Source organism: Oncorhynchus kisutch, linkage group LG18 (assembly GCF_002021735.2).
Source record: "Oncorhynchus kisutch isolate 150728-3 linkage group LG18, Okis_V2, whole genome shotgun sequence".
NCBI classification, from domain to species: Eukaryota; Metazoa; Chordata; class Actinopteri; order Salmoniformes; family Salmonidae; genus Oncorhynchus; species Oncorhynchus kisutch.
Window position 1 is genome coordinate 40,419,786 of NC_034191.2, and position 23,777 is coordinate 40,443,562.

The following is a 23,777-nucleotide window of genomic DNA, read 5'->3' on the forward strand; positions in this document are numbered from 1 at the left end:
TGTGCAGAGGGTCCCTGGTTCGAGACCAGGTAGGGGCGAGGAGAGAGGCGAAAGTAACACTGTTACACTAGTAATCAGCATGAGATCATGTGGTTCAACTGCAACAATAAAACTAATCATAATGGCAGTTATCCAAACCATCCCAGATCAACTTTGCCATAGCACCTCGCTTTGAATAGTTGGAAAGTTAGGTCTCTCTTTGAACGGTCAAATATGCACTGAGATATTTACAGAGATATTTTGGGCTCTGTTGACCACATCTGCCTGACAGACATTTTTCACAAGTCCATGCTAGAGAGCATCGACTGGGTCGTAGAAAATAGGACCAGAGAGTAACACTACAGTGTATTCGGAAAGTATTCAGACCCCTTGACTTTTCCAACTTTTTGTTACATTACAGCCTTATTGTAAAATTTATTAAACTACTTTTTTTCCCATCAATTTACACACAATAATGACAAAGCAAAAACAGTTTTTTTAGAAGAACAAAAATACCTTATTTACATAAGTATTCAGACCCTTTGCTATGAGTCGCGAAATTTAGCTCAGGTGCCTAATTTTTCCATTGATCTTTCTTGAGATGTTTCTACAACTTGATTGGAGTCCACCTGTGGTAAATTCAATTGATTGGACATGATTTGGAAAGGCACACACCTGTCTATATAAGATCCCACAGTTGATAGTGCATGTCAGAGTAAAAACCAAGCCATGAGGTCGAAGGAATTGTCTGTAGAGCGCCGAGACAGCATTAGCCCCAGATCTGGCGAAGGGTACCAAAAAATTGCAGCATTGACGGTCCCAAAGAACACAGTGGCCTCCATCATTCTTAAATGGAAGAAATTTGGAACCACTAAGACTCTTCCTAGAGCTGGCCGCCCAGCCAAACTGAGCAATCGGGGGAGAAGGGCCTTGGTCAGGGAGGTGACCAAAAACCTGATGATCACTCTGAAAGAGCTCCAGAGTTCCTCTGTGGAGATGGGAGAACCTTCCAGAAGAACAACCATCTCTGTAGCACTCCACCAATCAGGAGAGATCCTTGATGAAAACCTGCTCAAGAGCGCTCAGGACCTCAGACTGGGGGCGAAGGTTCACCTTCGAACAGGACAACGACCCTGAGTACACAGCCAAGACAACACAGGAGTGGCATCGGGACAAGTCTCTGAATGTCCTTCAGTGGCCCAGACAGAGCCCAGACTTGAACCCGATCAAACATCTCTGGAGAGACCTGAAAATAGCCGTGCTGCAACGCTCCCCATCCAACTTGACAGAGCTTGAGAGGAACTGCAGAGAAGAATGGAGAAACTCCCCAAATACAGGTGTGCCAAGCTTGTAGCGTCATACCCAAGAAGACTCAAGGCTGTAATCGCTGCCAAAGGTGCTTCAACAAAGTACTGAGTAAAGGGTCTGAATACTTATGTAAATGTGATATTTCAGTTGGTTTCTTTTTATAAATTTGCAAACATAAAAAACGTTTTTTTTTGCTTCATCATTATGGGGTATTGTGTGTAGATTGATGAGGGGGAAAAACGATTTAATCCATTTTAGAATAAGTCTGTAACGTAACAAAATGTGGAAAAAGGCAAGGGGTCTGCATACCTTCCGAATGCACTGTGTACTGTAAGTATGGCAAGACAAAACAAGTACAGTATATTTTACACTAGTACACAGTTGAGCACTGTGTAGTGTCTAATGTAACATGATTGGTGCAAGGGGATAATGAGCCATTGTTACTGGTCTGTCTGTTTCATGCTACCCCACCGGACATGTGACTGGCCAGTAACATGGTCTGTGTGCATTTGGGGGAGAGGGGGCTTGTTTGTGCAAAAGTCTGACTTCGAGTTGACATCATCTGAATGACCTGGTCTAGGAACAAGCCTATAAACCAGATGTATGCTAAGCGGACGAAAGGGGAGGGGACTTTCCCCGAGCCTGTTTATACAAGGTACTGTATGGGGCATTACTCAGGTCATAGGAAAACAAATAACTGGCTTGGTAGATTTTTTAAGTTTACCAAGTCTGGGTTATTATGAATGAATGAAATGTTCAAAGTTGACTGTAGATATAGGCCTACATTGAGAAACAATACTACAGTACACACTAGAGGTCGACCGATTATGATTTTTCAACGCCGATACTGATTATTGGAGGACCAAAAAAGCCGATACCGATTAATCGGATGATTTTTTAACAGTGTATTTGTAATAATGACAATTACAACAACACTGAATGAACACTTATTTTAACTTAATATAATAGATCAATAAAATCTATTTAGCCTCAAGTAAATAATGAAACATGTTCAATTTGGTTTAAATAATGCAAAAACTAAGTGTTGGAGAAGAAAATAAAAGTGCAATATGTGCTATGTAAGAAAGCTAACGTTTCAGTTCCTTGATCAGAACATGAGAACATATGAAAGCTGGTGGTTCCTTTTAACATGATTCTTCAATATTCCCAGGTAAGAAGTTTTTAGGTTGTAGTTATTATAGGAATTATAGGACTATTTCCCTCTATACCATTTGTATTTCATTAACCTATGACTATTGGATGTTCTTATATGCAATTTAGTATTGCCAGTGTAACAGTATAGCTTCCGTCCCTCTCCTCGCTCCTCCCTGGGCTCGAACCAGCAACACAACGACAACAGCCACCCTCGAAGCAGCGTTACCCATGCAAAGCAAGGGGAACAACTACTAGAAGGCTCAGAGCGAGTGACGTTTGAAACTCTATTTAGCGCGCTCTAACAAGCTAGCCATTTCACTTCAAGTAACATCAGCATCATCTCGTGAGTTGATAGGCTTGAAGTCATAAACAGCGCAATGCTTGACGCACAACGAATAGCTGCTGGCAAAATGCACGAAAGTGTTGTTTGAATGAATGTTTATGCACCTGCTTCTGCCTACCACCGCTCAGTCAGATACTTAGATACTTGTATGCTTGTATGCTCAGTCAGATTATATGCAACGCAGGACACGCTAGAAAATATCTAGTAATATCATCAACCATGTGTAGTTAACTAGTGATTATGATTGATTTTTATTTTATAAGACAAGTTTAATGCTAGCTAGCAACTTACCTTGGGGTACTGCATTCGCGTAACAGGCAGGCTCCTCGTGGAGTACAATGAGACTAGTTAACTGTAAGGCTGCAAGATTTGGTCCCCCGAGCTGACAAGGTGAAAATCTGTCGTTCTGCCCCTGAACGAGGCAGTTAACCCACCGTTCCTAGGCCGTCATTGAAAATAAGAATGTGTTCTTAACTGACTTGCCTAGTTAAATAAAGAATTATATAATATAATATATCAAATAAAATAAATCGGCACATCGGCTCCCAAAAATACCGATTTCCGATTGTTCCGATTCCGATTAATCGGTCGACCTCTAATACACACGACTCCCAACACCATCATTAAGTTTGCCGACGACACAATGGTGGTAGGCCTGACTGATCACCAATGACGATGAGACAGCCTATAGGGAGGAGGTCAAGGGCCTGGCAGGATGGTGCTTGGACAACAACCTCTCCCTCAACATCAGCAAGATAAGAGAGTTTATCGTGGACTACAGCAAATGGGTGGGGGGGACCGAACGCGCCCCCAGTCACATCGACACAGCTGTAGTAGAGCAGGTCGAGAGCTTCAAGTTCACAAAGGACCTATCATGACCCAAACACAACAACACAGTCATGAAGAGGGCACGACAATGTCTCTTCCCCTTCAGGATGATGAAAAGGTTTGGCATCTGATAGAAGAATTTGTATGTTTAAGATAATGACTAAAGTATTTCACCCTGAAACTGTATAACAGTGTGAAATGTGTTAGAATCATAAGAATATAATCTGATGATGTGTGTAGCTTGGTTAGAATTATAACTAGGGCAATGTATTATTTTGTAGCTATGCAAGCAGGGAGCAACTGTGAGACGAGATAACTATGTATGGGGGTAGTGGGATAAATACTGCCTGTCTAAGCAGGGAGTAGCCTATGATAAGAAATTGTGTGTGTGTATGTGTATAAAAAGACTGGCTCTGCATTTGAGGGGCAGAGCGCTCTCTGAATAAAGTGTTGATCTATTGCAGACTGGTACTTTGTCTAATTCTTCATTAACCAGAGCCTTACAACCTCTGAGAATTGGTCAAAGCTATAAAATAGTTCAGTTAGAACATTGGGATAAAACTTCTCATGATAGCATCGACCCTCAGATGCTCAAAAAGAACTACAGCGGCACCATTGAGAGCATCTTGACTGGCTGCATCACCGCTTGGTATGGCAATTGATCGGCATCTGACCGCAAGGCGCTACAGAGGGTAGTGTGTAGTACATCACCGGGGCCAAACTCCCTGCCATCCAGGACCTCTATACCAGGTGGTGTCAGAGGAAGGACCTAGAAATTGGCAAAGCCTCCAGCCAAACAAGTCATAGACTGTTCTCTCTGCTACCGCATGGCAAGCGGTACCGGCACACCAAGTCTGGGACCAAAACACTCCTGAACAGTTTCTACCCCCAAGCCATAAGACGGCTGAACAGTTAATCAAATGCCTACCAGGACTATTTACATTAGCTAGGTTTCCATCCAATTGGCGACAAATTTTAATGCTAATATTCTCAAATCTGCATATGCACATATTCCCAGCAGAGATGTTTCCATCAAATGTACTTTTTGCAGATCAAAGGCTGTACGTGATGACGTAGTGCACATACAAATCCATTTTGCGGTTAAATTCCCATGTGCCGAATATAAATACAAGTAAAATGGGTTTCCATCGCATTTTCAACTCCACTGATGGTTTTCTCACAAACGATGTTGAGTTATATAGCGAGTGTACCCACTCTGGAATTGGCACGTGTGCTCGAGACGTATAACCTACATGTTGAAATTACTACGAACAAAAGAGCGAGATCATTTTTATTTGTCAAACGGCAGCCAAGCATTATTATCATGTCACCAGAATAAGACCCTTGATATTTATTGGAAAGGATCACCACCTTGCACTTTCACCACACTGTGAAGTTAATAATAAATTGATTTCATCTGTAGCTTAATAAACTGCATGGTTTACCGACATAGTGGGAGGACCACACAATATGTCATCGTGTGACTCCCGAGTTTACTTCGAAATGATGGTTATTATATCAGTATATGCACATAAAAGCATTTCCACAAGCATTTCTCGCATAACACATTTTGCCTACACAAAAAGATCCCATCTAGTGTATTTTGTTTAGTCGATATTTTAGTCTACCGAAAAAATGATGTTTCCATCAGGCCTGTCATGACATTATTTATCGGACTTGCACTTTATTCGCATAAAAAGGTTGGAGGTTAACCTGGTTACCGACCCGCTTTATTATTTATTGGATTTTGTGCACACTCACTAGATTCTACCCACACCCTACATACGCTCACACACATGCATATTGACGGTGCACACACACACACGGACACACACACACACACATACACACACACACACACGCATACACACACACACACACACACACACACACGCATACACACACATACACACACACACACACACACATGCATATTGACGGTGCACACACACACACGGACACACACACACACACACATACACACACACACACACACACACGCATACACACACACACACACACACACACACACACACACACACACACACACGCATACACACACATACACACACACACACACACACACACACACACGCATACACACACATACACACATACACACACACACACACACACGCATACACACACACACACACACACACACACACACACACACACGCATACACACACACACACACACACACATGCATATTGACGTTACACACACACACACACACACGCACACACACACACACACACACACGCACGTACACACACACACACACTTTTTAACAGTTTATTAGGCCACAGATTAAATAAATCATTATTAACTTCACAGGGTGGGGAAAGTGCAAGGTGATGATCCTTTCCAATAAATATCAAGTAAGCATTTCACAGTAAAGTCTACATCAATACAATTTGATTTGTTACCCAATTAAACAGATGGCTCTTAGTGGCAATAATTAGGGTGCAGCATTTTATCGCATTATGTAATCTAGGTAATTCAAGAGCCATCTTCAAGGCAGTCGTCTTAAACATTGCAACACATCTTGTGCATTCGTTTACCACCCCCTATAAACCAGAGAGTTTGTTATGGAGCCTGGATATAAATTATGTGATGATGGTAACAAGCCAGCGCTGATGGACATGATGGTAGCAGAGGAAACACCTGGCTGTGATTAGCTTCATATGCAACGGCCCTAGTCGCGTCCGTCCATCATTTCCAAACATTATGCAACTAACTCCTCTCATCACAACTCTCAAACATCTAAAAAGCCCCCCGTCTAGGGTCAAGGCACTCTGGCTCAGAACATAAAACTAAGGCTTGTTCAGAAACTATGAGGAAGTACAATCACTCTGGCCCGGTGTATCAAAACACAGACAAAAACACACAATCTCTCTGATTAGCCAGACACGAGGCAGCCGTGGTCTGGTCACTGAAGTTTAGTTTTATTACTGAACAAATGCAGCTAATCTCCACTTAATCCCTGGACGGATTTGGAGTCTTGTGTCGGTCTGCCTTAATGTCTCAGTCTAGGAGGCAGCGAGTGTGTAAAGAAGTCGCACAGCGAATGACTGCATTATAGAAACGAGTACCGCAAGATTTCAACAAGCTGGGCAACAAGATCAAGAGGAAGGGTGAAGAAATAACAGGTGTAAGGGAGAGAGAGATGGTGAGAGAGAGAGACAGAGACAGAGAGAGATGGTGAGAGACAGAGAGAGAGACAGAGAGAGAGAGAGAGAGAGAGAGAGAGAAATTAAGAGAGAGAGAAATTAAGAGAGAGATGGTGAGAGAGAGACAGAGACAGAGAGAGACAGAGAGAGAAATGAAGGGTGAGAGAGAGAGAGAGAGACAGAGAGAGAGACAGAGAGAGAGAGAGAGAGAGATGGTGAGAGAGAGAGAGAAATTAAGAGAGAGATAAATGAAGAGAGAGAGATGGATAAGTAAAGATGGAGAGAGAGCGAGAGAGAAAGACAGCGAGAGAGAAATGAAGAGAGAGATGGATAAAGAAAGATGGAGAGAGAGAGAGACAGAGAGAGAGAGAGAGCGAGAGAGAGAGAAAAGGGGGAGAGTGGTAAAAATACCACTTTATTTACTACCCTGTACTGAATATAACCCTAAATGTGGTTTAAGACATCATGATATATCTCCTCTGTGCACCTGCATGTTGAGACCAGTGATATACTGTAGGAGACCTGGCTTGTGCATCTTCTTGACACTCAGGAATAACAAACAGAGAATCAGCTGAATCCAGCTGGTCTACATTTCAAACTTTTCTCCTCATGTCTTCTCTGGAAGCCTAGAGTCTCAATGTGGGTCGCTAGAGCCACACTTGAATAACCTCCGTAAAAATGACTTGAAGGGAAAGTCAGACATGGAATTAACTAAAATATAAACACAACATGTAAATTGTTGGTCCCATGTATCATGAGCTGAAATAAGATCTAATAATTTTTCCATACACAAAAAATGCTAATTTCTCTCAAATTCAGTGCACAAATTAGTTTACATCCCTGTTAGTGATCATTTCTTCTGCCAAGATAATCCATCCACCTGACAGGTGTGGCATATCAAGAAGCTGATTAAACAGCATGATCATTACACAGGTGCACCTTGTGCTGGGGACAATAAAAGCTAGCTCAGGACCTCCACATCCAGCTTCTTCACCTGCGGGATCGTCTGAGACGAGCCACCCGGACAGCTATGGGCAGGCATAAGCTACGGACAACGAACACAACTGCATTTTACTGATGGAAATTTGAATGCACAGAGATACTGTGACCAGATCCTGAGGCCCATTGTCGCGTGCCATTCATCATGACAATGCACGGCCCCATGTCACAATGATCTGTACACAATTTCTGGAAGCTGAAAATGTCCCAGTTCTTCTATGGCCTGCATACTCACCAGACATGTCAACATTGAGCATTTTTGGGATGCTCTGGATCGACATGTATGACAGCGTGTTCCAGTTCCCGCCAATATCCATCAACTTCGCACAGCCATTGAAGAGGAGTGGGACAATATTCCACAGGCCAGAATCAACAGCCTGATCAACTCTATGCAATTGAGATGCGCGGCATGAGGCAAATGGTGGTCACACTAGATAATGACTGGTTTTCTGATCCAAGCCCCTACTTTTTTTTAAAGGTATCTATGACCAACAGATGCATAGCTGTATTCCCAGTCATGTGAAAACTATCAATATGGCAACAGACAGAAAGAACATCCAAAGAAGAAATGATTCACTGTCATAAGATCACACATTACACACACAGTCTGAGAGGAGATAGAGATTCCCTGGCATATAGAATGGATCCATCAAAGAGTACATTAACCTTGATGTTTGGTCATACATTCCTCAAGGTGCTGGAAGGGAGACAATCTTTCTGTTTTTGTCTATCCCTCTCTCTCTCACACACACACATGCACACGCATACACTATTTGAATTGGATCTCATGTAAGCATGGCCCCAACGCAGTTGCTCTGAGCCTGGGTAAATATGTGCACGTCTGAATGGTCGCCTCTCAAGACGGTGTGAATACCTGTAAAGGAGGCCAGCAGAGCCAAGGGGCTACTCTCTCATCCCTCCAACCTGTCCACATTTAAGGTCTAGCCCTTACCATTCTCCCAAACCTGTCTCCACCACTGACCTAAAATCACAGTGATGCTACAACCACACCTCCAGCTCATCATTCCCAGTGGCTTACCCATAATGTCACTCTGTCTGGACCCGAGAGTGGGAGGTCTCAGTGGGGCAAATGAAGCCCGAGTTGAGTCCTCTGGCTACTTATGGCTAGGAGAGAATACAGTATACTACATGCTTACAGAGAGAGATGGTAAACAGAGATAACAAGTGAGATAACTTACAGACTCTGAAGCCCGGTCCCAGCGCAGCCCGCCCCCCCTGTTCACTGTTGTAGAGGGTGGTCACATTGCCCTGCTCACAGAAGTTGGTGCAGCGTCCCTGGGTGCAGCGCACCTTGCAGATGGTCGGGGTGAAGAGCACCTTGATGCGCTCAGCTCCTCTCCTTCCTGCCCCTGCTGCCGTTCCTCCTCGGTGGCCGGCAGTCTGGTTGCTGGCTGGAAGGGGGAAGAAGACGAAGCAGAGGTAGAGCAGCGGTAGGAGCCTGAGTCTGTGTCTGAGCTGGAGCATGGTGCCGTCTGTTTACTGACGATGCATCCCACGGAGAAGAGACACCACAGAGATCCACGAGAAGATCTGCCGTGCACGGCAGGAAGAGATGTGAGGGGAAGACCTGGGAATTCCACGCTTACTCTTACGCTTCTTTCAATCACACACTCTCTCTCTCTCTCTCTCTCTCTCTCACTCTCTCGCAACTAGCGCAGGACGAGGAGGGGAAGGAAGAGAGGAGAAAAAAGAAAAGAAAAACAGACCCAACGCTTCCCTTCTTTTTTCCCTAAACACACCAACCAAAGAAATTATGAACTTTGAGGAGGGAAGCACCCGTGTGTGTGAGTGCTACATAAAAAAAAAAAAATCTTAAGAGAGAGTGCCTGTCCACTTAATTGGAAGCAGTATAGCGAGAATGCTCTGGGCGAGCCTCCAAACACAATGTTTATAAGGGATCCAATCCATCCCCCTGTACTGGGAACTCTTCACTGCGGCCCCTGACCCTCTCTCTGTACCCTGCCATTATGCTGTAACTGTAATCTATTTTGTCCCCCCCCCCTTTTCCTTGTACTCCCCCCTCCCCCCTCTAGTTTCATAACATGGACCATTTTGTCATCTGAGGAAGAGACCACAAGGAGGGAGTTGGGTGGGTGATGCAAGGTTTGAGTTTCAGGTCCTCGCTGGCGTTGTAAACTGTGGTGGTGAAGTCATCTTTCTCTCTCTCGTTCTGCTCATAAGGGAGCGGGAAAGGGGGGGGGGGGTATTTTCCTTTCACTACGCATTTTTAGAGATGTCATTTCACAAGCCCCACAGGCTCTTCCGTGACATACACAATGTGCATTAAACCTGTTGCCTTACCGAGCCAGCTCATTCCTGAGCAACAGGGGAAAGAAACGAGCTGCATCCACGTTGCACTGGCTCACATCAGTCTTACTTGGACCTGTAGGCCCACTAGGGTGAAATCACATCACTTTCACTAAACTGAAACATCACATGAGAAAACTATAGGAGTCAAATCTTTAAAAAAAATCATTTTATGGTCATTCAAGGATATAAACCCCCAGAAACATCCCAACCCGGTTCGGAAAAAAGGAGGTTGATGGAAACACCTCAATTATTTTGCTCAGAGAGGAATGGTAAAGAATGGAAAATATAGAAAAACAATTTACAAAGAGATTCATTGTAATGCTAAAGTTATGAGCTAAAACTGTATGGTCGTTAGCTTTACAAACATGACTTGTTCTTTATATTCACTAATAATGAATCCCTAAGCAAAGCTGAGCAGAAATGCCTTGTCCAGTTTGGAAGACAAACAGCTGCGTTGGACTGGGCTCAAACACAGGTGCCCCATAACAGCAATATCTCCAGTTTCACCAGTATAAAACCTAGAAGACAGGAATGGGAGGACAGCGAAGCGAGGCACACGCTAGCCAACTTCTCCAAGGCCCTAGACCACATCAAAGGCTAGGTGAGGTTAAGTGCTGAGAGAATGATGTTTTACTTGAAGCTTATGGGTCATCAACAAATTAGGGAGAATGACCTAATACAGGTCATGGGAACAGACCAAGCTAGGACTTAGAGAAAGCTAGGTTCTGTAACAGCTCCTCCTGGGTTCTGAAACTACAGGTACACTGGTACTTTGCTCAGTGGTCATCCCTTATATGGAGTGTCTGAACCACCTGAGGAGGCAGTCTCCCTGCCCCCTCTGTTTGTGTAACAGCCCTTTGGCACTGCACCGCTCGTCTGACCCGCACCTGTAGCTCAACCTGGCCTGGCCCAGAGAAGTGAGTCATTATGGGACTGGGAGGCTGGGAGTTGGGATACACTGCCAGAAAGAGAGAGAGAGGGGAGGGCCTTGGCGTAGGCTAGGACACACAGTAAATGACCATGCTACCGCTGGGACAAGCCGTCTGGGTCTGGACTGTGGGTTCCTGTCTTTCTGGGGGAGGAGGAGGTATTTGTGTCTGCTCAGGACAGGTGTTGTTCACAATGTTTTCTTGTATGGGTCAAAGAGGTCACAGTTCAGGTTATTTTGCCTCCTTTTTAAGTGTTTTATGAGGGATATTAGTCAATGTAAAAACTGTAGTCCAATTAGCATTCACTTATAACCTTTCAAATACTGCCATATAAATGCTCCAAGGTTGGGGATTATTAGCTATGGTAAATTGCTGTTAGTTAGCCAGTAAATCATATGAATCCGAACGTGAAGTTTCACCTTGGAGGAAGCAAGTCCTTTATGTTTAGGTCCTGCAGGTGCAGGACATTTAGTGCAGCCTGGGTCTCTGTCTCAGTGCACTCAATTCCTCTGCCAGTTGTCCAGACCAGTCCTCCTCACACACACAACCACATGTTCCCCAGATAGGAGTATTATTCCAATTACAAACAGGAAGCTCTGCTCCATGTACAACAGATTGCCCCTTCACACATGGAAGCAACAGCTACCAAAATACTATCAATCAGTCTAGTGGCTCTGTAAAGGACCAAGAATGGAACTGTGTGTGTGTGTTGTTTATCTTCATGGAGGATGAGTGTGTATACATCTGCATGATGGCCTTTATGTTCGCAGGGTTTTTCTCCAGCCTTGTCAAAGGCAAATCAGCAGATCAACATTATGAAGAGATTGAACGATTGGAAATAACTCCCCACATTACATAGCAGACTTTGGTTTATGACCCTTAAACGGGGTGTGCTAACTCTTTGTTGGTTTTAAAATTACATTTCTTGACTGAGATTACCAAGTGTGATTGACAGGTGTGAAAACGGAAATGACAGTATAATGATCACTTCAGTGGTCAATGGCCCTGTCAAATCTTAGCCCATAGGGGATTGCAAAGGGAGGGAAAATGAAGTATTTATCTTGTGTTAACAAAGACTTTATTCATACACAGCAACTGTTCATCTACAATGCTCCTGCTTGCCACTCAAAAGAGGAGAAGCCCTCTCTGACTCCCGGGACGATTAAACCGATGGAGGAATTTAGAGAAGGACCTCTTACACACACATTTGCAGGAAGAAAAAAACATCCAAGCACTTGCGTATTTAAAGAGGCCAGGGGACACAAAAAACTAGGACCATCAGCCCTTGTGGAATGTTGACAGATTGCCTTGAAAATGTTGAGCACTTTCTCACTTCTAGGAAAAAAATCTCTGACCTCTCTGATTTGGAAACTTGGATTAAAGCTTTATAGCAGATATTTAAATTGGGTTTTGAGGGGAAAATCAAGCATTATAGAGTCATACTCTCTCTCCATGCGAAACAACATGCTCTGTTCGAGTGACTTTCACCATTTGGATATTAAAAGAGAGTAGGGCACAGCAGTGGTATGTAGATACAGCTGTACAATACTTAGAATGGGCCTTACACTGTTAGGCAAACCAGGTTGCTGAGAGAAATATAGTGCTCTTGTTTGGTTGGGTAAGTGCAACTAATGTGCTATTTTGCTATGATGTCATGTCTTGAATAGCGCTGAGTGATAGGCCTAACCATTACACTACCCTACAAGTCAGTAGTGTAAAGTTGTCAGAGCTATGTGTCGCAGCTAAAAATGAATACCACACCAAAGAACTTGCAATACATACAGTACATAAACTAAAATATGGTTTGCCATATTATGGCAGGCCAACTAATGCCAGTTGCAAACAGGTCATTTACTCCTATTAGATTCTGCTACTATGGAGTTAAAATCTGAGCTAAAGGGACTGGAATCTCATTGTGGGAGAGTATGTCCACCCTCGTAAAAAATATGCCAGTTTAACCCTTTCGATTAGATTGGTTTCCACATGCCATGAGGTCATTTTGGCAGGAGATTTGGGGGTTCCCATTAGTTAAACATTGTCCATCATCTGGGCCATTACTGTACCTATGCCAGTTGGCCAAGAAAAACAATGTCAGGAATTGGTCACAATGGGTTTTGAGGGTACGTACCGGTCTGACCGATAACCTTATCTTATTCCTAAAGTGTAAACAACTAGGACATGGTTTAAATCATTCAAATAAAGTCAGGGTGTTTTATTTTTGATGTGGAAAGTTTTTCGTGGCAAATTCCATGCTATGTTCATGGATGTACCCACACGATATCCATTCTAAACACAATACTTTGTCACCACCAGTCCATTGGGAGCAAGGCATTCAACATCAACAACCTGTTAATCACAACAAGCAAGAACCTAACACAATATGATAGTATAATAAGTAAGTATAATATTACTCATCACAACAACCTATGCTTTCAGCACATAGTGTAGTCAAAGTAAGAGAGGCTGGGTGTCTAAGTGAAGGGCCTGTCTGTACTCACCTGCAGGTGGGCCCGCGTGGACAGTGTACTGGCCCTTCTGGGTGTGGAAGCTCTTGACACTTGTGGTCTGGGTGTCCTGTAGGTCTGACTGTGAGGCTGATTGGAGCTTCTTCCTCTCTTTCTCGATGTGTTTCATCAGGATGGTGGTCATCTTGTCGCCTCGACCGCCACGGGCCAATGCCTTCTTTAGTAGCAGTAACTGGGCCTCCTGCAGACTGAACGGAGACACAACACACAGTCAACAGACACTCAACAGACTGGGCCTCCTTCAGTTTGGACAGGGGCGAATACAGACAGTCAACAGACTGGGCCTCCTTCAGTTTGGACAGGGGTGACTACAGACAGAATGTCAACAAGTACGGTAACTAAGAGTGTGTATAGTATAACTCATTGCTGTGCGTCTGTTACTACTGACAGCAATTTAGAACACTAGATTGGCAGCTAGATAAACTCCCTGGCCTAAAGATTTACTCACTGTATTGTTTACATGGGGGTACAGATACACTATTGTAGTGTATTATGCAAGCAACTACAGCTAGTTAATTCAATTAGAGACTTATTTGATCAGCACCAACTCTCCTACAGCATCTGCCAAGAAATGAAAGAAAACCCATGACATGTTCATCCATGTTTTTTTTATACACAGTTATCAGTTTATCAGCTTGTTGGGGCAGACACACTGACTAGGCCGGGGACTTATCGGCCAGACTCCATGTCTTTCTCAAGCCCTAAGGTCTTCTTGGCCCAGGGTTGTTTGGCAATTCACGGTTTCCATGGCAAATGGATAAAACATGGAAAAAAAGGGGCAGGAGCTTAGCCAATGTTGTAAGCAGGGTCTGGATTACTTGTTTGATATTGCCCAAGTAAACCTTCTCGCATGTATTTACAGTGCATTCGAGTGTACCTGCGGCACTCTCAATAGAGTACACACACCCACCTTATTTCCACTCAATCATACAGTAATACCATTTTAGTACGCCTTGTAAGCCAGCAACCTAGATGTTTTTATTTGTATTTCTCTGCAGTTGTTTTTCTAACACACCCCAAAAGTCTGCTCTGACTTCATATTTTTCACACTGGATGAGTGGGCCTCAAGTGAGCCATGAGAGCAATGTGTCTGACGTACTGTAGACTATAACACAAACATAAAAACATTCACCTTAAACATTCACCTTAAATAGTGTTTTACTGCACTAAAGCAGGAGATGGATGTTTGAAAGATAGTTTTACGTAATGGAAAGCCTGTGTAAAAGAAGAGCAATCATGGGCGGTAGTTATTTGAGAGAGGCACTATATCAAATGAGTCATTATTAAAAATGATATATTTGGCTCACTCTCTACTAGTGTTGGGCTGTATCTAGATGTTTATATCGTCATACCGTCCTTCTCACATCCCGGGATTTACGGTATTTGCAGTTTAGTACACAAGGGGGCACTAAAAGCACAAAATGTGTCTATTACCAGAATGCTAACAAAATTAGCACAGGTAATAGTGAATTTCCATAGAGGCTGCTAGCTAAATATCCATGAAAATAAACGAATTGCAAAGACAGGAAATCCAGCTCATAAAGTTGTACATACATAGGTAGTAGCTACCAAATGTCATGTTTTGTTGAGTTTGGACATTTTGAAGCAAATGTGAAAGAGAGACATTGTGCAAATGAACAAAGTTTTGACGCATGCTTGTTTGAAGGAACAACACTTGCTCTGGAGCAGCATGTGTACAAGCTGTGTCTGTGTGGAGTCTGGAGTCGCTAGGGCAATGATCTACCGGCCTGCTCTGCTCAGAGAATAGGGGGAGGAGCAGACTGAGGGGCCAAGAAGGAGAGAAAAAACCCTCAAGGAAATCAATATAGCAGTGGCAGTTATACCGATAACTCCGACAAAGTGCTTTGACTTCTCAAACACGGCAGAAAGCTAACACTATTTCATCCCCTGTCTCCATACTAATTTAGCCACTTACTTAGCTAACTAGCAAGTTAAACCAAATACACACCTATCTCAACTGATCTGGGGAACTTCACTAAGCCTCAATTGTAAAATAATGTGACAGGTGAAATGAAGAATGCGATCTGCTTCATCTCCTAACATATTGCACAAGTTGACTGCAGGTATTTACTTAAAAAGTAGCTACAAATATTAAAATGTATTGAAAAACATCTAAGGAATAGTTTACACATACATGTTATTCAACCATGTCATCCAAACTGCACGTGGGTGATTGTAAGATGAACGAGGTCCACACTCCAGGGTGGCGGTAATGCACCTTAAAGTTGGTTACCAAACACCATATCAAATTCACACAAGAAGAATAAATGAGGAAAGATGAATCAAAGAAAACGACCTAAAAACGAACCATGTTTCCCCTTTTATCTGTAGATTAATTGTCGGAGTTGAGGACACGTGATTTTGTGTGACTAAAAATGGGTTCGAATTCTACAAAGGACCATAGGCATTTCAGGTAAAATAACAACCCAATGTTAATCTCCCAGGATAAATTAGCTAGCAACAGCAAGCTAGCTAAATGTCCATGAATGTTTCGTGTGTGTTTTGACCTGTGCTCAAATTAATATAGTTGGTTCAGAGTTGGTTTTGGTATTTAAAACTGCGTGTCATGAACGCATCTGGTAGACATAAACAAAATCAACATGCACACTATGGCGCAAGCACGGAGCTGGTTTGGTTAGCCATGTATGAATCTCTCAGTAGTTGAGAGACACTTGAACCTCGAAGTTGGATATGTTTTGGTGATAGCATCATTTTGATATTCCCCAGCTGAACATGTAGTCCTGACCTGCACTTGACTGACAATAACTTGTGGGGGGGGGGGGGGGGGGGGACAGACCTTGAAACAAACATCCAACATCAAACAGATTCAGTGGAGGTACATAGTGGGAGTAGGGATAAAGCCAGTGTTCTTCATTACAGTGAGGAGTGTGGCGAATGCAAAATCAAACAAATGGGAGGCCAGTTCATTCAAGCTTGAGAAATCAGCATTGGAATGACAGACCTCAGTCTGTTACAGGCTCCACCATACCAAGACAGTACTGTACATGAACCTCCCATAGTCCTTCATAAGGACTGCCAAAATCCCTATGTTTTAATGCGATCACTGTTTACTTAACAACAGCAAGCTAGCTAAATGTCCATGAATGTTTCATGTGTGTTTTGACCTGTGCTCAAATTAATACAGTTGGTTCAGAGTTGGTTTTGGTATTTAAAACTGCGTGTCACCACTGTGGAAAACCTCTAGGAATGAGCTTTACATCTAGATAGGATGTGGTTCAATTATGTTGAAAGATTTTTTTGTAAAGTCTAATCTCTCAACACATAGATCAACAATGGGGTGAAAAGCATGTTGACATTTAGTGTGTCACTAATCCATGAGGTGGAAGTCAGGCTGCAATGTGCTGGCATTTCAATAGTCTATTGTGTGTATGCTGTTTATCTATGCTGTTTATCTAGGATCGACCCTCTTCCTTCCCCGGCTGAAGTCAGTGCACTGCAACCAGGTCAACACTGCAAGATGGCACTCCTAGATTACCGCACTGCTTTCACACATACAGCTCCGTTTTGCCTAGTTGAAAACGCTCCGACGTGTCATAGCCCACTCTGTGTAGGCAGACTTCAGTCCGTGCGATGCCGTTCCCAGATTACAGCACTGTTTTTTTCAGACAGACAGCGGTTCTGCCTCGTTTCAGATGCCTATGTCATTCTGTGGAATTCTGAGTGCACTGTGCCTGCAGACAGAGTGATCTTACAGAGTCTACCTGTGGCCGGGCCACTAGTACAGAACTGCATGGGTGTGTTAGGAGTATTTACCTACATTACATACTACATTTACTTTCTTATGGATACCTGTTGAGTACCATGGATCTAGTGAATCCGTAACCCAAGATATTTACTTAGTTACAGTTTAGCATTAGCATCGTTGAACGCAAAACAATGAGAATAGTTGGAATAGGACCCCTTTTACCGTGTTCCAAAAAGGTTGCCTAAATCAACTCCGAGTAACTTGAAACCAAGCAGGAGCAACTTGCTACCAAAAGAGGTTTAAAAGCTTTGGACAGGGAATTAGTTTTACCTAAAAACAATATCGAAACTATTTTTACAAGTCGCTAAAATTCTATCTAATATCCTGATCCCTGGGTGTTGTTGCTGGGCAGAATGATTAAAAGCCAAGAGAATAGAGATAAGGAAAAGTCAAACTATGAAGAGGCACTGGGGTCATACACTAAGAACAAATAGAGCTTATGTCTAACTGTCTCAGAACCAGACTAAACCCATACGTGTGTGTGTGTGTGTGTGTGTGTGTGTGTGTGTGTGTGTGTGTGTGTGTGTGTGTGTGTGTGTGTGTGTGTGTGTGTGTGTGTGTGTGTGTGTGTGTGTGTGTGTGTGTGTGTGTGTGTGTGTGTGTGTGTGATGACAGGGAGCCGGCCTGGTGGTCTGAGGCATTTCACTTAGACTGGACAGAAAACAGCAGAGATGGATGGTCAGTGGTTGAACCTATTCCATCAATCTGACCTACAGCACCACAGTCTAGCAGATTGCCTGTAATCCTATAGAATGGCCATAGTAATGCATACATAGTAGAGGTCGACCGATTAATCGGAATGACTGATTAATTAGGGCCGATTTCATGTTTTCATAACAATCGGAAATCTGTATTTTTGGGAGCCAAATTTGTCGATTTGATTTTTTATACCTTTATTTTCCTAGGCAAGTCAGTTAAGAACACATTCTTATTTTCAATGACGGCCTAGGAACGATGACATAAGGTTGTGCAATGTAACAAGAATATTTAGACTTAGGGATGCCACCCGTTAGATAAAATACTGAACGGTTACGTATTTCACTGAATAAATGTTTTGTTTTTTTGAAATTATTCCGGATTCGACCATATTAATGACCAAAGGCTCATATTTCTGTGTGTTATTATGTTATAATTAAGTCTATGATTTGATAGAGCAGTCTGACTGAGCGATGGTAGGCAGCAGCAGGCTCGTAAGCATTCATTCAAACAGCAAACAGCTCTTCGCAAGTACAGCGCTGTTTATGACTTCAAGCCTATCAGCCTAATGGCTGGTGTAACCGATGTGAAATGGCTAGCTAGTTAGCTGGGTGTGCGCTATAGCGTTTCAAACGTCACTCGCTCTGAGACTTGGAGTAGTTATTCCCCTTGCTCTGCAAGGGTCGCGGCTTTTTAGGAGCATTGGGTAACGCTGCTTCGAGTGTGGCTGTTGTCGATGTGTTCCTGGTTCGAGCCCAGGTAGGAGCGAGGAGAGGGACGGAAGCTATACTGTTACACTGGCAATACTATAGTGCCTATAAGAACATCCAATAGTCAAAGGTATATGAAATACAAATGGTATAGAGAGAAATAGTCCTATAAATACTATATTAACTACAACCTAAAACCTCTTACCTTGGAAATTTGAAGTCTCATGTTAAAAGGAACCACCAACTTTCATATGTTCTCATGTTCTGAGCAAGGAACTCAAACGTTAGCTTTTTTACATGGCACATATTGCACTTTTACTTCTCCAACACTTTGTTTTTGCATTATTTAAACCAAATTGAACATGTTTCATCATTTATTTGAGGCTAAATGGATTTTTATTGATGCATTATATTAGGTTAAAATAAGTGTTCATTCAGTATTGTTGTAATTATTATTATTTTTTTTTTTAACCTTTATTTTACTAGGCAAGTCAGTTAAGAACAAATTCTTATTTACAATGACAGCCTAGGAACAGTGGGTTAACTGCCAGTTCAGGGGCAGAACGACAGATTTGTACCTTGTCAGCTCGAGGGTTTGAACTTGCAACCTTTCGGTTACTAGTCCAACGCTCTAACCACTAGGCTACACTGTCCGATTAATCGGTATCGGCTTTTTTTGGTCATCCAATAATCGGTATCGGCGTTGAAAAATCATAATCGGTCTACCTCTAATACATACTGTACATCAGACAGCTTTGGCATTGGTTCACAGTAAACACAAACATGCTCCCATTCCATGGTTTGACTCAAAGCAGTGGATTAATGCCCCACATAGGTTGTGTCCCAAACGTCACCCTATTCCCTATGTAGTGCACTACTGTTTACCAGGGGGCGTCAAAAGTAGTGCACTACATGTGGAATATGGTGCCATTTGGGACACAACCATAGAGGTGTGATTAATTTAAATCCAACATACTGTGGTGTCGAGGCCTGCAGAGATCAAACTGTTTACATGGATGAGGAAGCTGGGTTAGTGAAATGTGAACTCGGAATGAGACGAGAAGCAGAGCCAAAGACGAGAGAAGACGCTCCATCCTTTCCAAGATGCATTAAATCACTCCTGGGTTTAACTTCTCTACGGTGTGTTTTTTAATCTGAAGAAGACATGATTTCATTGTACACAGACACAAACACAAAGCTCAAATCAAAGAAAGCTCCCTTAAATCCTTTGAAAGATTGCTTTGTTTGTAGTGATGCATGTGACATAGGGTGGTGATGCTCTACCTTTGGCTGCAACAGCAAGTTGGTTTGCCACGACAATACAAGACACGAAATCAAGTAGTAATCAAGAAGACATTTGTTATGTTGTAAATGTCAATAGCCTTGGTATAAAAAAAACAATGTTGAGGTCGCCACTGAAACAATACAATTTCACTATACACATCATCAGAAACGATTATGGTAATTCGGTCCAAATTCCCACAGTTGGAGGCCTCAGGCCAGTGGATATCTATTTTGCAGACAGTGTTTTTGCTGCTTTTGTGAATGAGTAGCAGTGGATGCTGGGGGTTGTAAAGGGAAACTCTGTTTTCCTCATTAGTCCTAATTGGAGACATACAGTACCAGTCAAAAGTTTGGACACACCTACTCATTCAAGTGATTTAGTTTATTTTTACTATTTTCTACATTGTATAATGATAGGGAATACATTAAAACTATGAAATAACATATGGAAACATTTAGTAAGCAAAAAAGTGTGAAACAAATCAAAATGTTTTTTATATTTGAGATTCTTCAAAGTAGCCACCCTTTGACTTGATGCCAACTTTCGCACGCTCTTGGCATTCTCTCAACCAGCTTCATGAGGTAGTCACCTGGAATGCATTTCAATTAACAGGTGTTCCTTGTTAAAAGTTAATTTGTGGAATTTCTTTCCTTCTTAATGCATTTGAGGCAACCAGTGTTGTGTTGTGATAAGGTAGGGGTGGTAAAAGATCAAGTCCATATTAGGGCAAGAACAGCTCAAATAAGCAAAGAGAAACGACAGTCCATCATTGCTTTAAGACATGAAGGTCAGTCAATGCGGGAACATTTCAAGAACTTTTAAAGTTTCTTCACGTGCAGTCGCAAAAGCCATCAAGCGCTATGATGAAACTGGTTTTCATGAGGGCCACCACAGGAAAGGAAGACCCAGAGTTACCTCTGCTGCAGAGGATAAGTTCAATTAGAGTTAACTGCACCTCAGACCGCAGCCCAAATAAATGCTTCAGAGTTCAAGTAACAGACACATCTCAACATCAACTGTTCAGAGGAGGTTGTGTGAATCAGGCCTTCATGGTTGAATTTCTGCAAAGAAACCACTAGTAAATGACACCAATAATAAGAGGGCCAAGAAACACGATCAATGGACATTAGACTGGTGGAAATCTGTGCTTAGTCTGAGTCCAAATTTGAGATTTTTGGTTCCAATCGCAGTGTCTTTGTGAGATGCAGAGTAGGTGAACGGATGATCTCTGCATGTGTGGTTCCCAATGTGAAGCATGGGGTAGGTGGTATGACGGTGCTTTTCTGGTGACACTGTCAGTGATTTATTTAGAAATCAAGGCACACTAAACCAGCATGGCTACCACAAAATTCTGCAGCGATATGCCACACAGACAGAAGCGATCTGGTTTGCGCTTAGTGGGACAATCAATTATTTTCAACAGGACAATGACCCAAAACACACCTCCAGGTTGTGTAAGGGCTATTTGACCAAGGAGAGTGATGGAGTGCTGCATCAGATGACCTGGCATCCACAATCCCCTGACCTCAACCAAATTGAGATGGTTTGGGATGAGTTGGACCGCAGAGTGAAGGAAAAGCAGCCAACAAATGCTCTGCATTTGTGGGAACTCCTTCAAGACTGTTGGAAAACAGCTGGTTGAGAGAATGCCAAGCGTGTGCAAAGTTGTCATCAAGGCAAAGGGTGGCTCCTTTTGAAGAATCTCAAACATAACATATATTTTGATTTGTTTAACACTACATGATTACATATGTGTTATTTCATAGTTTTGATGTCTTCACTATTATTCTACAATGTAGAAAATAGTAAAAATCAAGAAAAACCCTGGAATGAGTAGGTGTGTCCAAACGTTTGACTGGTACTGGAGCCTGTACACAGCTGGACAATGCTCTTCAAATATATAAAAACCTGACTTCAAGTGACTGGCCTCAGTGCAGTAATTGAATCACTACACAAGGCAATATGGTGTACACGTGAAATAACAAAAATTGAAGTATTGTATACATTAAATGACATGGGAATTGATGTCTTTTTAACCAACTTCAACAATGCTACAAGACGACTCTGACGAGGCACATGAACCCAAAGTGGGTCGTGACACGTCAGTGTAAATAACTTTTGAGAGTTCGAATATTAGAATACACAAGGTGTAATTTCGGACATTTGGTTGTGCCAGGCACAGACAGTCACTCCAATTAGCGTTGTAAGCTAACAATGTTTATTTGTTATGTTAAGTTAGTCTAGCCATAGATTTTGTTAGTCACTTTCACTCATATCATATTAACATGGCATAAATGTGTACAATTTGAATTGCAGGAAATTAGCATTAAATATGCAAAGATTTCTTTCTGCCCCATGGAAAAATCTGTAGAATTTCATGGAACTTGCTTTCAAACTGCAATATTGTCTCTACTTCCCATCGCAAAATGCTGGCAAGAGGGGCCACTAAAAAAAAAGGTGGCATGTTTTCATGAGCATGGGTCCCAGGAAAACACAGATTTTTTTCATTTGGGTCCCAGGCTGAAAAAGTTGAAGAACCCCTGAACTATTATATGAATGACGAACATTAAAGTTTCCAACAGCAGTCATCCACCAATGACTTTCTAATTTTGGCAAAAGACTTATGGAGACTAAAAGCTTTATTTTTCATTTCAGAGCATAAAGATGTATTTCTTTCACAGGCAATCCTACTATATGCCTTCAAGGGCTGTTTGGTGTCTTTCCATCACTCATTTTGACCTTTGTCTGCATAATTAACGGTTCTGAAAATAAAATACTAGGACCAGTTGTAGAAACCAATCTCTTTACTATGAACAAGAACACACACACACACACACACACACACACACACACACACACACACACACACACACACACACACACACACACACACACACACACACACACACACACACACACACACACACACACACACACACACAGCTGCTCCATTTGCAGTACAGTTTTAGTTCCACTATGATTTACAGTAGATTTTATTTGGAGAACAGTTCCACCTGCTGACTATCATGGGTAACTACATCTGTTAATTGTAATGGAAGGCTGCTTTCCCATTCGGCAAACTTAAGGGTTACCTTTCTATCAGTTGAGGCTACAAAATATTGTCACCACTGGATTAAGTGTGGGCTTTTTATTTGTTAACTAAAGTTTCAATTAGCTGCCAAAATAAATATTTATGATGAATAAAATGTGATCTGGTCGACAGCACAAAACGATAAGTCTTCATATTTTTCTCAACTTATATTTCATATTATAAACTGGGTGGTTCCAGCCCTGAATGCTGATTGGCTGACAGCCGTGGTATATGAGACCGTATACAATGGCTATGACATTTATTTTTACTTCTCTAATTACTTTAGTAACCAGTTTATAATAGCAATAAAGCACCTCAGGGATTTGTGGTATATGGTCAATATACCACAGCTTAGGCTGTATCCAGGCACTCCGATGTGTCGAGAGTAAGAACAGCCCTTATCCGTGGTATATTGGCCATATACCACACCCCCTCGTGCCTTATTGCTTAACTGTACTCTATATAAACCCCTGAGCTGGCACTGAGCCAACCCTCTCAATCATTTGGAAAGGTGCCACTCTTCAACCGATCGCTGCGTGCACCTGCCCACCCGTCCAACGTCACTACTCTGGACGGTTCTGTGAATACGTGGACAACTACAAATACATAGGTGTCTGGTTAGACTGTAAACTCTCCT

General features: G+C 42.4%; 1 protein-coding gene across 4 annotated transcripts in view; it reads right to left on the bottom strand.

Annotated features, from left to right (window-relative positions):
- The window catches only part of LOC109908905 (latent-transforming growth factor beta-binding protein 4), a 72,619-nt gene that overhangs the window by 40,070 nt on the left and 8,772 nt on the right, over nucleotides 1-23,777 (bottom strand). For all 4 annotated transcript variants that reach the window (XM_031796066.1, XM_020507689.2, XM_031796065.1 and 1 more), the window contains exons 4-5: nucleotides 13,545-13,759; nucleotides 8,986-9,198 (exon numbers count right to left, since the gene is read on the bottom strand). In XM_031796066.1, coding sequence (XP_031651926.1) covers nucleotides 8,986-9,198; nucleotides 13,545-13,759 — 428 coding nt within the window. The remainder of the gene's footprint in view (nucleotides 1-8,985; nucleotides 9,199-13,544; nucleotides 13,760-23,777) is intronic.